Source organism: Chiloscyllium punctatum, chromosome 25 (genome assembly GCF_047496795.1).
Source record: "Chiloscyllium punctatum isolate Juve2018m chromosome 25, sChiPun1.3, whole genome shotgun sequence".
Lineage (NCBI taxonomy): Eukaryota > Metazoa > Chordata > Chondrichthyes > Orectolobiformes > Hemiscylliidae > Chiloscyllium > Chiloscyllium punctatum.
The window spans coordinates 49,868,967-49,891,065 of NC_092763.1; the positions used below are offsets into that span (position 1 = coordinate 49,868,967).

The 22,099-nt window shown below is 39.0% G+C and overlaps 1 protein-coding gene across 1 annotated transcript in view; it reads right to left on the bottom strand.

Annotated features, from left to right (window-relative positions):
- Positions 1-672: 672 nt before the first annotated feature.
- Positions 673-22,099, bottom strand: part of cul4b (cullin 4B) — an 84,384-nt gene continuing 62,957 nt past the window's right edge. Inside the window, exons 14-20 of the mRNA XM_072595245.1 lie at positions 16,400-16,485; positions 14,332-14,439; positions 12,727-12,840; positions 9,231-9,336; positions 7,024-7,196; positions 4,164-4,316; positions 673-1,999 (exon numbers count right to left, since the gene is read on the bottom strand). Of these exons, the coding sequence (XP_072451346.1) occupies positions 1,904-1,999; positions 4,164-4,316; positions 7,024-7,196; positions 9,231-9,336; positions 12,727-12,840; positions 14,332-14,439; positions 16,400-16,485 (836 nt within the window). The 3' untranslated portion in view covers positions 673-1,903. The remainder of the gene's footprint in view (positions 2,000-4,163; positions 4,317-7,023; positions 7,197-9,230; positions 9,337-12,726; positions 12,841-14,331; positions 14,440-16,399; positions 16,486-22,099) is intronic.

Here is a 22,099-nt window from a genome sequence, read left to right on the forward strand (position 1 = left end):
GTCTTATTCTGAATAAACTAAGAATTCATATTAGAACACAAATTTCTGAGGTCCTACAAGTCATTCAGTTGGTTGCACCTTACATCTTTAGAGTCACCACCTCAACTTAGAGACAAGCAAACTATTAAAAAAATTTAAAGTTACATATTCCTCCCTTTAAGTTGATATAACCAATATTATAAGTCTTATTGTTCTTCAGAGTTTTACTAATAGCCAAAATATGTAATCTAGTACAATAAGTAAACACAGAATTTAATAAATTGTCAGAAGCTAATTTATCAACTGCAAGAGTGATGTGACAGCTTAAGCCAAGGCTGATTAAGCTACTGATTTTGTTCTTCCCAACTCTACAGACAGCATTAATACCATCTGAGGTAGTCTGATGCATCATGTAACCCTCTGGGAAATAATCCAGACAGATGGTATTGAGAGACTACACAAACAAAAGGAGCATCACAACCAAACCAAATCCTATTCCCATCCAACACATACATTTCCCACTAGAAATTTAAATAAAAAATCCTGGCTTTTTTTTCCCTCCAGTTCCAAAATCTAAAGCTTTAGGTTAAAAAGTCAGTGTAAATACATGGACAGAAAGGAACAAACTCCCCCTAATCCCTGGAAACAAGGGATGAGAAAGGGAGATTAATTATAAAGCTTATTACACAGGGACTAGTTATTCAATATTTATTGAACACAAAAACCTTGAATATGGACCGCTTCCACTTTATGAAGGGACAAATATGTACATATATAACAAACTCATTTGGAAAAGACACAGTAGTCTTTGTGCACCTCTGTTGCCAGCTTGTAATTACAAAGGGAACCTATTGTGCGCTAATTGTTTTAAGTTTCACATTCTTAAAAGAACAGAGCAGCCTGGCTAAGACGTTAACAAGTTCTTCTCACTTTTAAATCTTGCTCCCCCGAACTGAAATGATTTAATAATGCAGTAAATAATCAAAAGTTTATACACGTGAGCTGACAATGAAGTTTGAAATAAAAATACAATTTGTATTTTCCTCAGGATCTACATCCTGATGAAACTGCCGCCAGTCTCCAAAAGTCATTGCATTCTCAGTGGTTAACTATTACTGCTGTGATAAATGGTAAATACAACATGGCAAATGCTTCAAAATTTTCCAGCAGGGTCAAAATACAAAACAGACATCACTGCATTACACACAATATTTTATTACCCACGTTCCACTTTTGGCACCTCCTTTAGTTGTCAAAAAACGCTGGCAAAAAAAAAAGAACAAAATCCACATTTGTAAAATAAAACATGTATAGATAATGTTCTTAACTAAGGATTGATACCATTTACTCCTTGAAATTCTAAAATCAATGTTAAAATAAAACTTCCAGAAGTGGTGAGCGATTAGTCTTCTCCCAATGCAGAGTTTCAAGTGTGAACAACATAGGTGGATGTCTATTGATGTCAAGAAGTTTGAAGACTCGTGCTTTTACAAGAAAATGAGAAAATAAAACAAGCTCTTCCTCCAAAAGAAATAACATGGAAGCAACTCAAAATGATTCAACAATGACGTGGCTAATCAAGATAAAACTGATGAGGTGCAGTTTTGCATTGCATCTGTTCTTCACAATTACCAAAAGTTAATTTGAAAGTTGGGGAAGGAGTTGTATTTGCTTTTGGTGTCCACTGCTACCTCAAATATGTGGAAGTCCAACAGCATTAGCAGAGATTCACGAAGTACTCTCTGGATGGCCACGTTTTCCTTCAGAGAAGTTCTCTCCCAGTTATTTCAGTAATGCCATTTTTCATATATTTCTAGGCAATACGAACTAAAAAAACTCATTCACTGGGATCAACACTGTAGCGTTAAGCCATTGACCATCCGAGATTAGAAGTGCTTTATGAAGCTTTTCTTCATCTGAAGTTCTATGCCACGTAGTTGTATTGGTTGGTATTTTCTTTGTCTCTTTCCATGTAGTCCCTGTCAATTAACGACTCTATTCTTTTCTTTAGATCAGCAGGCTGAAAGAAAGGAAATTAAATAATTATTTACATGGTAGAAAATTAATCGGGTTTGATTCCAGCCTCTGGCAACTGCCTGTGTGGAGTCTGCACATTCTCCCAGTGTCTGCGTGGGTTTCCTCCAAGTGCTCAGGTTTCCTCCCACAGTCCAAAGATGTGCAGGTCAGGTGAATTGGCCATGCTAAGTTGTCCAGTATTAGGTGCATTATCAGAGGGAAATGGGTCTGTGTGGGTTATACTTCGGAGGGTTGGTGTGGACTTGTTGGGCTGAAGGGCCTGTTTCCACACAGTAGGGAATCTAGTCTAATCGGATATCCAAGGTGCACATCAACAACTCATCAAGGTCCCATCACAGAGCTTCTGAAACCTTTTACGGCCCATAAGGACATAGGCAGCAGATACAGGAGAATGCCATCACCTGCCAATGCTCCTCAAAGCCACAGACCATCCAAATGTGGAACTATATTGCCATTCCTTCATTGTCTTGGGATCACAGTGCGTGAACAGCCTTCTCAACAACACTTTGGCTGTACCTGCATTAGATATACTTTCCGCAGTGATAATCAGGTGTAGGTTAACAATGCTGGCTTTGCCAGAAAATCCCACACAAGGGACGTGTGGTTGAAACATAGTAAGTAATTAACTACTTCTGGAGAGACAGACATGTTGCTGAAGCTTGCACACATCAGGACAAATGCAACAATGATGAATTTCAAACAATGAAAATACCCAGTATTACAGGTGCTGTTTGCCAAGTTGATTCTGATTGGCCTAGAATTGCCATGTCAATTCTACAAGTCAATTGCCATGTCAAATTTACAAGCAAAAAAGTGATATCTCTGAATTTGTCCTGCAAAGTAAAATATGCAAAGCTTTGGCAACACATCAGCTTTAAGCAATATTCAAGTTATGCTCTTCCAAGTAGAGCCGTAATTTCTGATTTGTTTTGAAACATTGGGTTTTCAACTGGAAAGATTTGATAGTTTAACAGACAAGCAAGTATGCAACGCTCTCAAACAATTACATGTAGGCCCATTCAGGATTGTGCGTGATATGCCACAGTTTTGGATTCAGTGTCCAGTCCACCTCAGATTGGCCTGAAAGGGTATCTCAAAAGTTTGAACAACAGGCAAAGGTAACTATTTCATGCTCCTATCATAAAGCAACAACACAAGTGATATTCACCACTAACAGGATATTGCCATCAAGCTAAAAAGACATTTGGTCCATCATTCAAATGAGTATTTTGGTATATGAATTTTAGTACCAGTGTGATGTTAGATATGTAGGTTATACGCCCCAAAGACCTGACAGATAGTATCAAACAGCATATTCCCTTCAGCTGTGCACACCAAGCAAGGTACTGACCATATGAAATCAGCTTGCAAAACTCAATGATTCAGCATTAAATGTGATGCCACAATTAGAGAACATCTGGTAAATAATCTTCGGTGTGTGAAGAATCAGTTGACAGTCAGTTTAGGATTATCAGCTGGGCTTGGAGGAGGTGCACTTATATATATTGAAAGCTATATGTTACTGCAAATTACTTTGTTCTCTGCAGAAAGAATATGCAAACACACCAGTAGTCTCAATTCATCAACACAGGCAACAACCACTGTCTGGCTCATTTCTCAGAGCAATGACTTCGATCAGAATTCTATCTGCATGGTTTACAATGTAAACAAAGCTGGGCAGTTAAGTGTTGATCATAATGAATGCATGACATGGAGGTGCTGGTGTTAGACTGGGGTGGACAAGGTCAAAAATCACATGACACCAGGTTATAGTCTAACAAGTTTATTTGAAATCAAGCTTTCGAAGCAACACTCCTTTTTCATCTGACAAAGCAACGTTGCTCTGAAAGCCTGAGATTTCAGATAAACCTGTTGGACTATAACCTGTTGTCATGTGATTTTTTGACGTTATGAATGCAATAATATTTTTGCATTTCCTGGAAATTGTCCCAATGAGTGCAAGTCTGAAAGCTTGCAGAAAATTTGTATTTTATCAGTAATACCTTAGTATTTCTTCAAGATATGACTACACTTGTACGATTTCTGCGTGTGTGGAGTTATAACAAAATGATTCCCTTTAAATTGCATGTTATTACATCTCTCACATGACTGTCTTTGCTGACCTAGATAATAACAGTAACCCATACCTTGACTGGAAATTTCAGCTGATTATACACTTCAGATACAAGAAGATTGTGGCTCAAAGTCTTTCTCATTTTCATGATTCGGACAATAGCAGCATCAATTTGATACTGCCTGTCCTGGAACACTCTTTCAGTAGTGCTGGCCTGTTCTTCAACCTATCAAAAATGACAAATGTTACATTGGTGATAATTCAACTGGAATGAAAGAATGTTAATAATACTAACCTAAAATTTAATTATTTAAATACAACTGAATCAAGTTGAAATAGCATAGCATTTTAAAACATGTTAAATGACTATCTGGATGTGAAGTGCTATTGTTTAGATTACAGTCATTCACATTAAAGCACAGAGCTGACATAGGAAGTCTTGACAGATGAAGGAATGTGTGGTTAGATGAAAGAGAGAATATGATTTGGTTCAGCCTCAGATACCAGTCAGTAACAAAGATAGAAAACAATGAATTAAATATTGGCAACACTAAAGCCAATGATTCCATTCAATTAAATGTTCAATAAGTGAACATGTTCCTCAATTTCGACTGAATCATAAAATGGGTTAAGTGCTTGTACTTCAAATCGCAAGTATTAATCTCAGCCACAGGTTGTTAACTGATTTTTTGAAAACATTCATTCTTGGAAGTAGAGAGTCATTGACTTTGCTAGCATTGATAACCTATCACTAATTGTCTTGTGAGCTGCTCTCTTGAATTGCTGCAGTTCATGGGGTATAGGTATACCCACAATCCTGTTCAGGAGCTTCAGCATTTTTACACAGTAATATACTTCCAAGTCAGGATGGAATGGTGTGTCACTTGGGGAGAACACACCACTGGTCATACCCCAGACATCTGCCATCTCATCTTCCTCTGTAGAGAAGTCATGAGGTGAAAGGTGCTGTCAAAGGAATCTAGGTTGAGTGACTGCAGCTCATCTTGTACAGGTGACAACAATGGTCATGATGCATCTTCAATGAAAATGGGAGTGAATGTTGAAGTGGGGAATGGAGTGGCAATCAACCAGGCCATTTTGTCCTGAATAGCATCAGGCTGCATTTAGACACCGACAGATTCAATATCTGAAGAGTTATACATGGAGCTGAACATTGTGTGGAGGTTACTGACGCTTTACGTTTGAAATTGCTCGGATGACTTCAATTTTTGAATGATTGTGAGAAATGGACTTCAAGTTTTGTAGAAACTCCTGGAATAGTTTCTTTGAAAGAGGTAACTGATCGTTCATTGCAGACAATAGAAATTTGCTTTCCAAACAAGGCATCTTACAAATCTCATGATTGTGTGCTTTGCTGTAAATCCCTCCTAGGGCTGTTTTGAACAGTAACCAGCTTGAAGAGATATTTATCGGTTTCAGTTAGAGGGATACCTGCTAAGAACAAGCTGAGTTGGAGAAAAACTTGCTAAAGAAAAACTGGTCAGTTGATTTTTGTCATTTATGAAAAAGAAAATTATTTTGTAAGAGTGACTAAAGTAACACCTCAAGATTATATTTCTTGAGCAAGTTATGCCTGCAAGTATCAGAAACAACTGTATAGGATTGATAACTTGATCATTCATGCCTGAACATCGCTGGAATAAACTCTGGAGCATCCTGCACTTTATCCTTTTGCATTTAAGAATAACCCATCGGCCAGATTTCATTTGTTCAGATAGCTAATCTCTGCTGAAAAAAAAAGTGTGGGGTGCTGGAAGAGCACAGCAGGTCAGATAGCATCGAGGAGCAAAAGAATTGACATTTCGAGCATAAGCTCTTGATCAGGAATGATGCTTGTGGGTTCAGCGGCTGAGTGATAAATGGGAAGGGGGGGGGGTGCGAGGGGGAAATGTCAGTAATGATGCTTCTGGGCAGGGGGAGGGTATCTGAGAAATAAATTGGAGGGAGGTGGGGTTAGGGGGAATTTCTACACCCCACTGAGGACAAACGTTTAGTCCTCAGCAAAGGCCTCACCTTCATCCCTCTACGCTCCTAGATTAATGAGTTTGACACGCGTCGCGACCTTGAACATTTCCTCCAACCTCTCACCCTCACAACGTGTAGGTCTCCACTCCCTCCGCTCCAACCCCAACCTCACCATCAAACCCACAGACAAGGGTGGGAGGGGGTGCTATAGTAGTTTGGCGCACTGACCTCTACAATTAACCCCACCTGAAAAAAAAGTAACTTTTTTCCATTTCCTGAGAAGTGTATGCATTCATACACTGTGGGGATATTTTGAGGGGTAAGCAATTGTATTTCTACATTACTGAATGTAATTGTTAACCATATAGTTCATCTTCATAAAATAGGCTTTGTTTTGATAAGCCCACAATCTGCTTGTTCCAATCAATATTTGGTTGATAAACATTGTTTAAAACTTGACATAAATGAAATATTTAAGTAGTCAGTTTGGAACAGAGACAAGTTTTTTTAAAATTTTAAACTGAGACTAGTAGAGCAGCGGGACCAAAGCGACAATATGTATGATCAAGGCTGGAGGGATGTAATCAGTGCACTCCTGATGTCATGAGGGAAGGAAGGTCATTTGTGAAGCTGCTGAAAATACTTGGGCACAGGGAACTATCCTGATAAACTAGGGATTGTTGTGGAGCAGTGGTACTGTCGCTACCTTTGAGCCAGGAGGCCCAGGTTCGAGTCCCACCTGCTCCTATTATTTCCCATTAATAATAAACACCTAATTATCAGGTGCCCACAGCACTCTTAGTATTAGTTTCCCAAAAAGTATTCCATACTCCAGCAACGCTTACATTGAACACTGCAATACTTCACAAAACATCACAAAGTGCAGCATTCCATGGATTATAACTGACAACACAAACAATCCTTGAGGTATAAGAGGTCTTACATACCGTTTCTTTCATCTGGATCTGATTAATCTTGATCCTGAACAGCTTATGTTTGAAATCATCATTACAGGTAAATTTGTCATAGTCTTCCACATCTTTGCTTTTTGGAGTTTTGGTCAGTACACGCGCTTTGCCACATGCCAAAGACTGCAATGTCCTTCGCAACTCTCCATCCTCTGGTAGAAGAGATGTTAGTAATTATTAATTTGTTTTAACAAATATTTGAGAGATATTTTATCCCTCTCACCTTCAAAGTGCCAACTCCTACTTGGACACAATATCACAGACACCCTCCAGTATTTTGCCTAAATGGTTATTCTTACACTGAGGCCCAGAGAACAAATGTAAGCAGGCTTGTCAAAGGGGTTTCATAACCCTAATTCTAATCACATATGATGTTAATGTATGCAGTCTCATGCCATCTTGCAAAATTCACTGGATACCAGTAAGTAAAAATAAACCTGATTGATCTTCCCAGAATACGAAAGAAAGTGTCCCTGGAAATAATGTATGTATTGGTGGTATTCTTCCAAACTTGTACACATGCTGGAGCAGTTCATACAGATTGATGTACAAAAGGATCTGGGTATTCTTGCACACCAGAAAGGAGACAGGCAGGTGCAGCAAACAATCAAGAAGGCAAATGGCCTTAACTGCAAGAGGATTTGAGTTTCGAAGCCAGATGTCTTACTGCTGTTATACAGGGCCTTGGTGTGACCACATCTGGAGTATTATCATCGTCACAGATATCATAGAATCCCTACAATGTGGAAACAGGCACTTCGGCCTAACAAGTCCACACCGACCCTCCGAAGACTCCTCCACCCAAACCCAATTCCCATTAGTTGACATTTACTCCTGACTAAAGCACTTAACCTACACGTCCTTGAACACTATGGGCAATTTAGCATGTTGAGTTCACCTAATCTGCACATCTTTGGACTGTGAGAGGAAACCAGAGTACCCATGAGGAAACCCATGCAGGCATGGGGAGAAATGTGCAAATGCCACACACACAGTTGCCTGAGGCGAGAATCGAACCCAGGCCCCTGGTGCTGTGAGGCAGAAGTGCGTACCACTGAGCCTCATGTTTGTTACTTTCTCTTGTTGACTGCTTCCAATTACTTTGTTGTGCAAAAATTGAATAATTTGACTGTGAAACATTCCAGAATGTCCCCTTACAGGATGTTTTGTGTAGTTGTAATCTTCCCACCCGAACAAATGATATACTTTCTATAGTGGAAATGCAGTAGAGGTTCACTAGATTGATAGCACAAGTGGTAAAAAGGAGGTAATGGTCTAGGCTATGCCCTAGTGATATCATCATTCGGCTATTAATCCAGACACCCAGGTAATGTTCTCAGGGAGGCAATGATCTCGTAGTAATATCACTAGACTATTAATCCAGATGTGGAATCAAGGGTTATGGGGATAAGGCAGGAACAGGATACCGATTGAGGATGATCAACCATGATCATAATGAATGGTGGTGCTGGCTCGAAGGGCAGAATGAAGTAATGTTCCAAGGATCCGGGATCAAATCCTGACCTGGGAGACAGTCAAATTTGAATTCAACAAAAGTATGCAATGAAGAATCTAATGATGACCACATTGACCATCCTCAATTGTCTGAGAAATGTATCTGGTTCACTAATATCCATTAGGGAAGGAAACAGTTGACTTTATCCTCTCTGGCTACATGTAACTCCAGACTTACAATGTGCCTGACTCTTAACTGCAATTTTGCAATCAAGGATGGATGATGAATGCTGGCCTAATCAACGACACCCACATCCATGAATGAATAGCTTTTTTTTAAAAACATGGCAGAACTGAACTTGGAGAGATTGATTCATCTGGGTCTGTGCAGGTTATTGCTGTTGACTCAATTAACTGTCTCAGCTGAGATCATCTAACAAATAATATCAATTCAATATGTCTTTCGCTTGAGATAATCACATGCAGTGCAGATACATTAGTCCTGCATTTAAGCATTTACTTTTTGTTTCAGTTTAGAGTACAGTTAATAAATTTGAATATAACTGAATATAAATTTCTGAAATTGGTGTTTCTCTTTAACGTTTCACCCACTGTTCAAAAAGGAATATCTCAACCAGATATATATTACTGTTATGTACAGCAGGGCCTCATTTATCAGTAACATTTTATAGTCAACTTAATTTCCCATCCACAAACAAAAGAACACAAACCTATTCCAGTAGCAGTTTTAATTTCTTCCAAACTGAATTCTTCCCCTTCATTAAACATGAGCAGTACCAGAGTTTGGAAAAGCGACACTTGAAGCTCTTTCTTACCCTGTCATAAAAGCAAATACTACTTTTTTAAAAATGTTTTTTGAATCAAAATATTCCAGCAATTAACCTGAATTAAAACTGAATTGTCTTAAGGTAACAGCATGCAATTTGAAATAGAAAACTTGGGAATTTAAGCTGATATAAGCACTTTAAAATGAAATATAAATGAGTCTGATTTACATTGTGAACAATGATAATTTGAAATTGTAAACAATGTCACCAAAATATTATTCTTCTCAACCTGTGTTTACAGCTGAATTGCACCCCCCCCAGACAAAACACACCAATGCAATTCAGTACTTAAAAGACTCAGATATTCCCCTTCTCAACCTTAAAACAATAAGAAAATACAATATCATGATTTCATGAGACCAGTGCTTCCTGAAATGTTTTTCACCACAATGTCATTTCAAACTTTGAAAAACTATTAACATTGCTCAGTCAGAACTCAACAGTAGAGGGGGAAACTATTTTTTTTTGGGGGGGGGGGGCACGGAGTTGGGGGGCAGGTCTGCAGCAGCCATTGCTGCCTGGGAGTTTACTTTAGAAAGCTCTGTATTAGACATGAGTGCATTGCAAAAGTTGTAGTTTGGCAAGTAAGGGGAAATGAGGAAAATGTGACATAGTCTAAAAACTCCCTCCTGCAAAAAATGTGTCTGACAACATTGGTTCATTTTGCTATAACAACTTTTCAGGATTGTAGCCAGTGACGACATGTAAGCCCAGCATAGGTCAGAAAGTTTCACTGCACGACCCAACCTGTCCTCGCGAATGTGACCACTTGTGCATTTCCAGAGCAAGTCACTAGACAGTGGTCAAGAATGAAGACCATGGATTATAATTTATTGTCCAAATTCAGATGAATTGAGGCCAATTTCATCATAGGAGACCAGACCATTGATGAGGTCAGCCTCTGCTGTTTAAACTGGAAAAACATCTTGTTTTCCTCAGCACCAATCAACCACACCACTCTGTGGCCCAACATTTCATCTTCCCCTCCCACTCTGCCGAGGACATGGAGGTCCTGGGCCTCCTTCACCGCCACTCCCTCACCACCAGACGCCTGGAGGAAGAACGCCTCATCTTCCACCTTGGAACACTTCAACCCCAGGGCATCAATGTGGACTTCAACAGCTTCCTCATTTCCCCTTCCCCCACCTCACCCTAGTTCCAAACTTCCAGCTCAGCACTGTCCCCATGACTTGTCCTACCTGCCTATCTTCTTTTCCACCTATCACCTTCTTCCCTTCCCAACTCACCTATTGTACTCCATGCTACTTTCTCCCCACTCACACCCTCCTCTAGCTTATCTCTCCACGCTTCAGGCTCTCTGCCTTTATTCCTGATGAAGGATTTTTGCCCGAAACGTCGATTTTGCCGCTTCTCGGATGCTGCCTGAACATCTGTGCTCTTCCAGCACCACTAATCCAAAACCTTGTTTTCCTCAACAGCCAGGATAAAAAACATATTAAAAAGTTATAAAATTTTATTAATTATACACAAGCTTTGGTGGTCACCCAACTAACTGGAGCCCTGTCCTCTCTCCATGGTCTCTGGATTCTTAATCTGTGTGTTCAGATTCCCCATTAACATAATGTTTGAGCATTTAGCTGTGATGGCTGGAGATTTTGTCAGATTGCAACTCATGTAGTGGAAAAGATGTTTGATAATGCTGTATTTTAACACTAGCAGGGACAAAGGAGAAAACAAATATAAAAGAAATTTGTGGAAACAGCCACAAATGCATCTCAAATCTGTCAGATTGTTATTATTGCATATTAAGTACTAACAACTAGAAGCTGCAAATTTGAATATTCTACAAAACATATTCTTCAAAGTCTTTGCACAAAATGAGGATACAGAATTTAAATCTTAGAAAACCTGTCATGTATTAAATTAACTAAACAAAACTATTTTGCTTTTCACTGACAGTACAATTAAACTGTAAGATTCCTTTCCATTGCACCTGTAGGACAAGTATCAAGCTTCCATGCCAGCCATCCTGAAGCACAGTTTTACACTGGAGCATTTGTTCACAAGGAACTGGGTTAGGATTGGATAAATATATTCTATTGAGGACTCCTGGTGAAAACGAACAGAACACCTTTGTTCAATTATCATGAACTGGATTCAAATAGCCAGAGAAAGTTATTGTTTAAATCTTTGCAGATGTGAACGAACTTACTTTTGTGGGACATATTTCACATCTTTGAGGCATCAAGTGAATTACTTCTGAATCAAGCTGCCTATGTTGATAAGACAGTAGCCAGTTTGTACCCAGCAAGGCCTCATACAGCAATGAGCTAGACGACTAGTTGAGCTATGTTGGCTGTGCTCAAAAAAGGTTAGATAAACATCAGCCACAGCACTGGGAGGACACCCTTCTTCCTCAAGTAATGCCTTCTGATCTTTCAAAAACAACTGAAAAGCCAAAGACTCAAGTGAAGGGTCAGCATAAATTAAGTAACTAAATCCGAGAGTGTGGCTTAAATCTGTGTGTAGAACTCTAGTTGCTCAGTTATAGAAGGGATATTATCAAGCTGGAGAGGGTTCAGAAGAGAGTTACCAGTATGATGCTGGAGGTGGAAGGCTTGAATTATAAAGAAAGGCTGGATAGGCTGGGTTTTATTTCACTGGGTCATAGGAGGTTGACAGATGATCTGACAGAAGTTTATTAAATAGTGACAGGTATAGACAGAGTTAATGGTATTGTCTTTTTCCTCGGCTGGAGGGCACAATTTTAAGGTCAGAGAAGAAAAAAGACATGAGGCAAATATTTTCACACACAGGGTGGTTCAAGTGTGAAATGAACTTCCTGAGAAAGTGATGGATATATGTACAATTATAACATTTAAAAGACATTTGAATAAAAACATGAACAGGAAAGGTCTGGAGGAACATGGGCCAGAAGCAGGAAGGTGGGTCTAGTTTAGTTGGGGATCATGTTCGGCATGGACTGGTTAGACCAAAGGGTCTATTCCCATGCTGTAGGATTCTATGAGAATCTCTCATTTTTTTTGAGAAATAAAGTTAGCACATTAAAGTGATTTAAACATTATCAAACTCTTACAATGTTACAGTATAATCATTAAGACTCCACAGGTGGACACTGAATTCTCTTCTCTCTTCTGCCTACCTGCCCCATTCACCGGTTAAAAGAAAATCTTGTACTAAAAAGCATTTCTTCAGTTGTACAAAAGTCATACACCACCAACAAATTAAAGTACACAAGATAGTACACAAGATAAAGTACACTCAGCACGACATTGAACGTTGAGCTTAGTTTCATTTACCAAACGCTTCCGCTTTTAATGATTTCTGTTTTAACTAGTTCAATAACAACTTCATTTTTTATTTTCTTTTACAGCAGTCCAATCCTTTAAAAACTCACCTCTTTAAATTCTGCTTTCAATACACAATGACCCAAAGTTGATTGCCATTGCAACTTTCTACCACTGTGCTTACCAAGATAAAATGTCTTGAAAATCTCCTGAAGTTTTACCATCTAAACAAAAAAAAAGTAAAATTTCTGTTAAAATCATCCTTTTCAAGCTAGTTGTGTCCTTCTAGCTATGTATCAAGTGGCTTAAAGCTACTTAGTCAGCTTTTGGGAGTATATGAATGCAGCCCAAGGACTTCACCATGGTCACAAGTGCTCCAGTCAGATGGTTCACCGTCTAAGTGTAGGACAAGTAAGCAAATCCACATTTTAACATCAATACATTGCTGTTTTGTATCGCTCAAATTAAGTAGTTTTTCATTTCAGTCAATCATTCTTGAATATCCATAAAATGTGTTAAAGGATAAACTAGATTATTCAAACCTAATGGTATCAGATTTGACTTTTGGTTTGCGTGAACCTTAATTATGGATCATTTGAGATGCTGCCAATTCCTCAGAGGGAAATTCTAGCCAGTGTTCTCAAGTGTGCTAATATCTTAGACCTGTTGGAAGGATTGTGCATGCAGACCTCAGGTGTGAACAGGCTAAGATTTAGCTCTTCCATCAATGCCAAATATTTTCCAATTACTTATTAACTCAAAAAAGTGTCATTTGGACAACGTAATGGACTGTTGTTCCAACTGAGTAGCAATCTCAACTCATATTTTATGACTTGCAGCCCTGTTAAAGTTCTGCTGAATCTACACTGCTCTGCTTAAAGACAAATGCATCTTTGTTGCAAGACTTTAAATGTACAAATTACTGCAAATGTGATCAAACTCAAGCTTTATCCAGTTGCAGCAAAACTCCACCCAACTTCAACCCTTCATGCCTAACATATCATTAGCTCGTTTTTTGCGCCCACCTTGCTCTACCTCCTACTCCCCCCCACCCCACACCCAGATTCTCATCAATTTGAGACGGACTAGTCTTCAAAAATATCTGCAATTAAAACTGTCATTTCTTCAATTAAATTTACTTGGACAGATCAACTTTTATATGAAGCCTCACTTTTTCAGAGCAATCTCTCATTTTTTCAGAGATAAATTTAGCACATTAAAATTATTTAAACATTATCAAACTCTTACAATCTTACAGAATAGTCAAAAAAACTCCACAGGTGGACAGTGAATTCTCTTCTCTCTTCCTCCTACCTGCCCCATTCACTGGTTAAAAGAAAATCTTGAATTAAAAAGCATTTCTTCAGTTGTACAAAAGTCATATACCACCAAAGTACACAAGATAGTACAGATCTTAAAGATCTGTAATCACTATTTTCAAAAGGCAACTGCTTGAGGCAGTTATTTGGATTTTTTTGGGGCAGCTGCAGGAGGAGAAAAGTGCATGGGAACACAGAACTATTCTCCCTGGAACTGGAATATTGCAACTTTCATCAGCAAACAGGATTGAAAAGTATTTAACTTGTAAATACAAATATACATTCAACCAGTTAACAGCAGTAAAAAAAAACTCATGCAAAGGTTAATTCCAAGGTTTATGATTTGATCAGAATTTTATTGCCGGATTTAGCTTACACTGATAATATAACACTAACCTCCAGGGGTAAATGAACTTCCATAGGTACATAAGTTGGCCAGTAGCCCATTGTGAGGATATTTACAGTTAACTCAAGGTTGCCAGGTATATTTTGATTCTGCATGTACTGTGAAAAAGTAAGAAGATGTCTTAAAAAGACTGATAAAGTCTAAATATTCAAACAAGTCTTTTGAGATACCTAATGCAATTAACCAAGTTTAGTATCTCTATTCCCATCTCTATTGCATCCATCAACCCTGTGAACGTCTAAGTAGTCTGCATTCTGCCAATTCTGGACTCCTATGAATCTCTGACATCTCAATTGTGGTCCTGCCTTCAAATATCAAGCCTCTAAGCATTGAAAATTCCCTCTTTTCAACTTTTCATCTCCTCTTCTTTCTGAGGACACTCATGTCCTTTTGATAGATTGCGTAATTTGATGTCAAGTATGCACTGATTATCGTCCTGTGAAATACTGAAAGGATTTTTCTACTGAAAACTCCAAATAAATGCAAATTGCAGTTGATCAAGTAGTCAAAGTTTCCACCTTTTAAAACAGTGCCATGAGAATTCTGCAAACAAAAGGATCCTTTCAAACTCTGTGTTTACTTGGATATAACCAAAACAATGCAGGGAAGGGAGGAACATTCACCTTGCCTTTGTACAGACAGCGTACTGAGAAATCTGGCAGTTTAATCAAATGCATAAGTTAACTTCAAAGGTATGAGAACTGATCTCATTTTCAAAAATGCAGTTTCTTACTGCCAGATGATGGGGTCTAGACTGAATTTTCTTTTCACTTAAGTCACATTGGCTGTACTGATGTTTCAAAAGTGAGGTAACAACACCCTGAATTGTAATGTCAATCAATTGAGAGATTCACAGATATTATGCAATAGACTTTTTTTGTATATTTCTTGGCTCCAGGACGATCCACCTTTTAAAGTACTGGCATCAGTATATTAATCTAGTGTTAACACTGTCACTTCATCTGGTGGTCATGATTATACTTGTGATTGTACTATAAACAGAATTACAAGATTGCTACTGGAAATAAACACATTTTTGCTTTCCCTTGAAATATATGGTGTCTTAAGAGGATTTATGTTCAACAGAGGTGGAAACAATGAACGTTAAAATCAATATGGCAGGTGAGTGGAACTTTTCAACTGGAGGATTTCTCCTGAAATATATTAAATATTAAAGGAGCATGGTTAAAAAAGAAAAGCCCAGCATGAAGGCAGTTTTAATTTCAAAGAGACACACATAAAAAAGTACAGTACCATTTTGGTAAGCAACAAAACCCCCAATTATACACTGCCTACTAAAACAAACTTAATTTGACTTGCTCTGTGTTAGTTATAATTGTAAGGAAGAAAAAAATGGGAGAAGGGATTTCCCTTCCAGTTCTTTGCCAATGATGTTTAAATCTATGATGTCTTTTTATTGGTTCACTTGGCCAAGGAATTATCTTTTCCTCTACTTAATCTATTAAAAGCTCCTAGAATTTCTCATACTTGTTTAGTCCTTAGTCTTCCCTGCTGTATGGAAAGCAATTCCAGCTCTGCCAACCTCACCATCTAACTCAAGTCCGTTATCACTGGTATCATCCGGTTATCTTTTCCAATGCTTTGACATCCTTCCTGAAGTGCCGTGCACAGAATTGCCAACCACAGATTTGCAAGGTGAAATAAAACTGCCCTATTTGCGCATTCAAGGTCTCTCTTTACATTGCCAAGTATTCCACAGAACTTTATAACTGCTTATATTGCACCACAGTGAACAAAATTAAATTTGAAATTAGAAGATTTTTGTAACATTAAAAATAATCATAAACCTTCATGGCGAGAAAAGTGAAAAGTTGAGTTGAAGTAAAGAGAGAATGCTTAATACTGCATGAAACAGTAGCTGAAGTAACATCACATTTGGGCCTTGAATAAATTGAAAGAGACTAATTAATAATTTAATAATAGAATCTCCTGCACTAGGCCTTTAAGGCAACAAAATACAATATATTGTTAGCAACGATTAAAAAAAAAGTAAAATTTACATATTTACTGCTTGATCCATTTAAAATAACGTGATACCTGTTTAAACTGGATCATAATATCTTTTGAGAGCTCCATGTCTCGAAACATTCCTTCCAGTTTGCTGGTGAACGCAGCTCCACATTCTTGAAAACAAAACCATGGATACAATTGTACATTACCCAACAACTGAGCATTTTCAGCTTTTTGCTTTTATTACAGGTTTGCAGTTTCCACAGTACATCGCTTTTGAAGGTATAGGTACTCATTGCTGCAAGTGTAGCATTAGTTTCACAATGACTTGATAAGTTTTAAAAAGCCAGTGCAACCAAATCAAAATCTAATTCAGCCAAAACTGACATAAACATATATATTCCAATCAGTGCCACTCAAATAAACATTGTTTTAAAAGCAAGCCCCACCCGGAGAACTAGGACCATTAACTGACAAAATTTCCCTGGATTGGGAGTCAACTGTGCTCATTTTCAAGAAACCTATGATTAACAGGTATTGCTTTTCAGTTCAAAAGACTCTATAGGATTTTTTTTTGTAAGATCACATTCAAAAGGTTAAGTTACTAAGAAATTACTGCCATCCCAAGTACCCCAATATAATCAGGTAATCACAATGCCATAGTAGTGAAGCAAGCCATTCAGCCCACCGAGTCCACACTGACTCTCCGAACAGCATCCCACCCAGACTCATCCCCTAGCCTAACCCTGTAACTTGCATTTCCAATGGCTGATCCACCTAGCCTGCACATTCCTGGACACAATAGGCAATTCAGCATGACCAATTCACCTAACCTGCATTTCTTTGTGACTGTGGGAGGAAACTAGGGCACCCTGAGGAAACCCACCCAGATACAAGGAGTGGGTCTGTGTGGAATTTGCACAGTCACCGGAGGCTAGAATCAAACTCAGGTCCCTAGTGATGAAAGGCAACAGGGCTAACCACTGAGCCATTGTGCTGCCCCATTGGAAATGGTTTTCCAAATTTTTAAAAAACTCCAATAAAATAGTATTACTCAAAGGCAGATTCTATTTTGGGATAGATCCAATTCAACAGATTACCTTAACTGTATCGACTTGTCACTTAAATACAATTATACATATTTGAAAAATTGTAGATGTTGTTCTTAGAAATACACAAACAAAATTGAGCAAAATCCCAAGAAAAAATAAAATACTTCAAAACTGCATCCATTTTGCTGCATGTGCCGAAAGCAGAAACCCTACTCAGTCAGGTCTAAAGCAGACAGCATCCTCTCTGTAGGAGCCAGAAGATCACAGCAAATAATGAAAAGTCTTTGAAATTCTGCCAACACATCTACTTTTCAAGAGCAGTTAGGGATGGGTTATGGACTTTATCTAACAACACCTACATTTCATGAAAAGAATAAATTGTTGTTAATAACAAAAAATGCTCATTAGCTTAGAAATACCATAGCTTTCAATTAGGCATTTTACAGTCTTTTGAATTCCATCTGTTTCCCTACTCCGTCTCTCCCTCTCTCTTTGCCCACCCGCCTCTCCCTCTCACGATACCCCCCTCTGTCCTTCACCTGTCTTCCCTCCTACCTCTCCACCCGTCCCACCCTCCTCTCTCCCCCATCCGTCTCCCCACCCTATCCATCCCACGTCTCTGTTTCTCTCCATAGGTGCTACAAAAACCTGAGTATCTCGAGCTTTTCTATTTTTATTTTAAATTTCCAGCATCTGTAATATTGTTTTTTTATTAAAGCTGTTAGCTGACTAGCTGAAATCTCGTGACAAATGCTGCTTTTACAGCTAAATAGCAGCAGACTTTCAAGATTGACATATCTGATAGCACTTGACATGTCTTTCACTGACTAAGCCAAGAGCAGCTGTTTAAGAAATACTTGTAGGTAATCCCAAACTAGACAGCACCAAAAAAGTATGAATGCAAAGCACTGAGCAATTTTAAAATATGCCATTAAAATAATCATTTGAGTCTGCAAAACAAAACAAGCAGCACAAGCAGATCCAACCAGACAATAGTTCTTTTTTGTTTCATCTAAGACTGTTTAAGAAAAATTTAGAATATGGTAATTGAAGAAAATTCCAGTTCTTTATATGGCACCAGTGCTTTGAAGTATCCAACAATTATTAGTCAGGCAGTTTCAGGAAAATCAGAATTGTATGCAACTGATAAAGTTAATGATTAAGATAATCCCTGACACACTGATCATATTTGATAGAGTAGCACAGGCTTTATTCAATCAAGTGTGGGATAATAGGACATTAAAATGGATAACAGCTTGTTGAAAATGCAAAACTGAGAGGATTATCATTAATAAATGATTACAATTCATGCATGGTTTGGAGTGGCCAAAAGGGAACTTGAATGGAACCATTCTTAACTTCATGAATGATATCAAAGTGTGAGAGAGCGCGAGTATTTCAAACTAAACAACTAGGTCAGTCATCTTAGATTGCATATAACGCTGTGTATACAACTTCAGAAAACTTCAGCATGTTGTGGGGTTGGTGGAACAAGAGTATACACAAGGTTACATGCAAGTGTAAAAGGAACAACAAACTAACACATGCAGCTTAGGAGACAGGCAATGTTGCCAAGATTAACATTTGTTGCCCATCACAAGCTGCCCTTAAGAATGCAGTGATATGCACTCTCTTTAATTATTAGTCACTGGCTTAGTCATCATAGACAAAAGGTAGGAATGGAAGGCGGCTTTTCGGAATGGAAGGTTGTGACTACTGGTGTTCCACAGGGATCAGTGCTGGGCCCTCTGCTGTTCATGATCTACATAACTGATGTGGAGGAAAATGTAGCTGGTTTAATTAGCAAGTTTGTGGATGAAACAAAGATTGGTGGAGTTGCAGATAGTGAAGAGGATTGTCAGAGGATACAGCAGAATACAGATCAGTTGGAGGCATGGACAGAAAAACAGCAGATGGAGTTTATCTGGACAAATTGAAGTGATGCATTTTTGAAAGTCACTACAGATGGAAATTATACAGTGAATGACAGAACCCTTAGGAGTACTGATGATATTCAGAGACTTGTGGGTGTGCAGGTCCACAGATCACCGAATGTGGCAGCGCTGGTAGATAAGATAATAAAAAAGGCCTATGACACAATGCCCCTTCCAATGAAGGCAAGCAAGTATAAAGACAGACAAGTTACAGTGCAACTTTATAGAACTTTAATTAGGACACAATTGGAACACATCAAATTTGGGGGTGGGGGGGTGCAAGAGAGATGTGCAAAGCACGTTTTCACACCAAGGGGTGCAGTGTGCTTGAAACATGCTGTCAGAAGTGGAAACAATCACAATAGCAGTTTTCAAGAAGCACCTGAATGAATGCATGAACAGGAAGGGAATGGGGGGCACAGATCCTGTAGGTGATGGCACTTTTAATATAGCAGGGCAAAATGTGTCAGCGCAGGCTTGGAAGGCCAAAGGGGTTGCTCCTGTGCTCCATTGTGCTTTGTTCTATTCATACATCTTAGCTTATTTTGATTCATTCATGGAGCAAGGGCACTACTGTTCAGCAAATATTTATTGCCCACCTTTAACTGCCCTTGAGGAGGTCATGGAGTGCTTCATTGTTCAACCGTTGTGATCCACCAGGTATAGGTGCTGTTAGGGAGATCCAGGATTTTGTCAGAGCAATGAAGGAATGGTGATATAGTCCAGAGTCTGGATAATATCTGACTAGCTCTAGTTCTGAAGAAAGGTTATGGACTCTAAACATTAACTCTGTTTTCTCTATTTCAGATGATGCCAGGCCTGAGTTCTTCTGGCAATTTCTGTTTTTCTTGGTTCATATTTGACTTGAGGGGAACTTTCAGGTGTGGTTTCCATGCAGTGACTGCCTTGTACTTCTAGGTGATGATGGCTATGGGTTTGGGAGGTGTTGTTGAAGCAGCAAGGGTGAAATTCTACTGAAACATATTCTTTGTGGTATACATTGCCACCACTGCACTTTTATCATGGAAGGTGGATGAGGTGCCAATCAAGTGGGTTCTTTAGTTCTGGATGGTGTCATGATTCTCAAGTGATTGTGTTGCTGTACACATCAAAGCAAGTGCTTTATTGATGGTGGGCAGACTTTGGACAGTTTACTTGCCACAAAACATCTATCATCTGACTGGCTTTTATAGTCAGTGTTTAGGTAATAGTCCAGTTCAACTTCTTGTCAATATCAACCTCAGGATAATTACAATGGGGAAATCAGCAATGGTAATATCATTAAATGCCATGGGAAATGGCAAAATTCACTCTTGAAGAAGAGGGTCATTGCCTGGAATTTTTGTAACTCAAACCAATCAGCCTAAACTCAAATGCTATGCAGATCTTGTTGCATATCAACACCAACTGCTGCATGACTCCTTTTATTGGTTTGCTGAAGAATGAGAATAGGTTGACGCAACAGGTAATTGGCTGGCATTTGTTTGCACTGGGCAGGTTTCAGTGTTAGAGGTTTGCTGGACAAGCTTGGCTAATTTTGCAGCACAAGTCTTCCATACTATTACTGGAATGCTATCAGGTCCCAAGTGGAGTAAGAGACAAAAATATAAATTGCTGGAAAAGCTCAGCAGGTCAGGCAGCAAGTGTGGAGAGAAATCAAAGTTAAGGTTTCAGGTCTAACTGGTTTTGAGGAAGGGTCCCTCAACCCAAAACATGAACTCTCATTTCTTTCCACAGATGCTGCCAGACCTGCTAAGCTTTTCCAGCAATTTGTATTTAATTGTCTCTGATTTATAGTATCTGCAGTTTTTATTTTTCCCAAATGGAGTAAATCAGATGAGCTGAAGATTGGCATCTGTGATGCCAGGAACCTCAGGAGGGGATCAAATATCCACCTGGCTGAATATTGATGCAAGTTCTTCCCCATCATTTGAGGAGGAAGATATTTGTGGAGCCAGCTCCATCTGCCAGTTGTTTGATTGTCCATCCCACTCTCAGCTAGATACAGCTGAAGTGCCATAACAATACTGTCATGCATAGGTGCATCTGGAAGAGAGAGAGACTGGTGAGACAAAGTCAAATATGTTTTTTTCTTTTTATTGGTTTCTCACCATCTGTCACAACACCTTTAGGGGACAGCCAGCTTGGTTAGTAGTGGTGATACCAAGCTGCTCTTGGTGAGGGACACTGAAGTCACAGCTCAGAGTGCATTCCGTACCTTGCCACCCTCAGTACCTCTTCTGATGGCGAAATATTGATTGAGAATGGAGAGTTTCCAATAAAAGAATGAGTTAAGATCAGGAGTAGGCCATTTGGTCCCTTCAGCCTTCTCTGCCATTTAATGAAATCATGGCTGATCTAATTGTGACCTCAACTCCACATTCAGGAGGAGACTTGCCCAAGAGACTTCATAGGCTCTGGAATCACTATAAGGATGCCTAGAACAACTCTCTCCCAAATGTAAGCCATTGTGCTACCAACTTTGATGGGTCTGTCTTGCGGGGGGAGAGACGACACACCCAGGCTTGACAAGTTCAATGGGGCTGGATTTGCCTGTCATTTCAATGCCTAGGTCGATGCTCAGTGGTCTGTCAGATCTTATTCCTTTATTTAAAACTTTGCAGCAGTTTTGATATTGTGATTTGCTAGACCATTTCAGAAGGCATTTAACAGCCAAGCACATTGCTGTGATTGGAGTCTCACTGAGGGGGGGGGGGGGGGTCTTGTAGGCTAGAACAGCTAAGTATAGCAGATTGCCTTTCCCAAAGGGCATTTGCAAATTGGATGGGCTTTTCCACAAT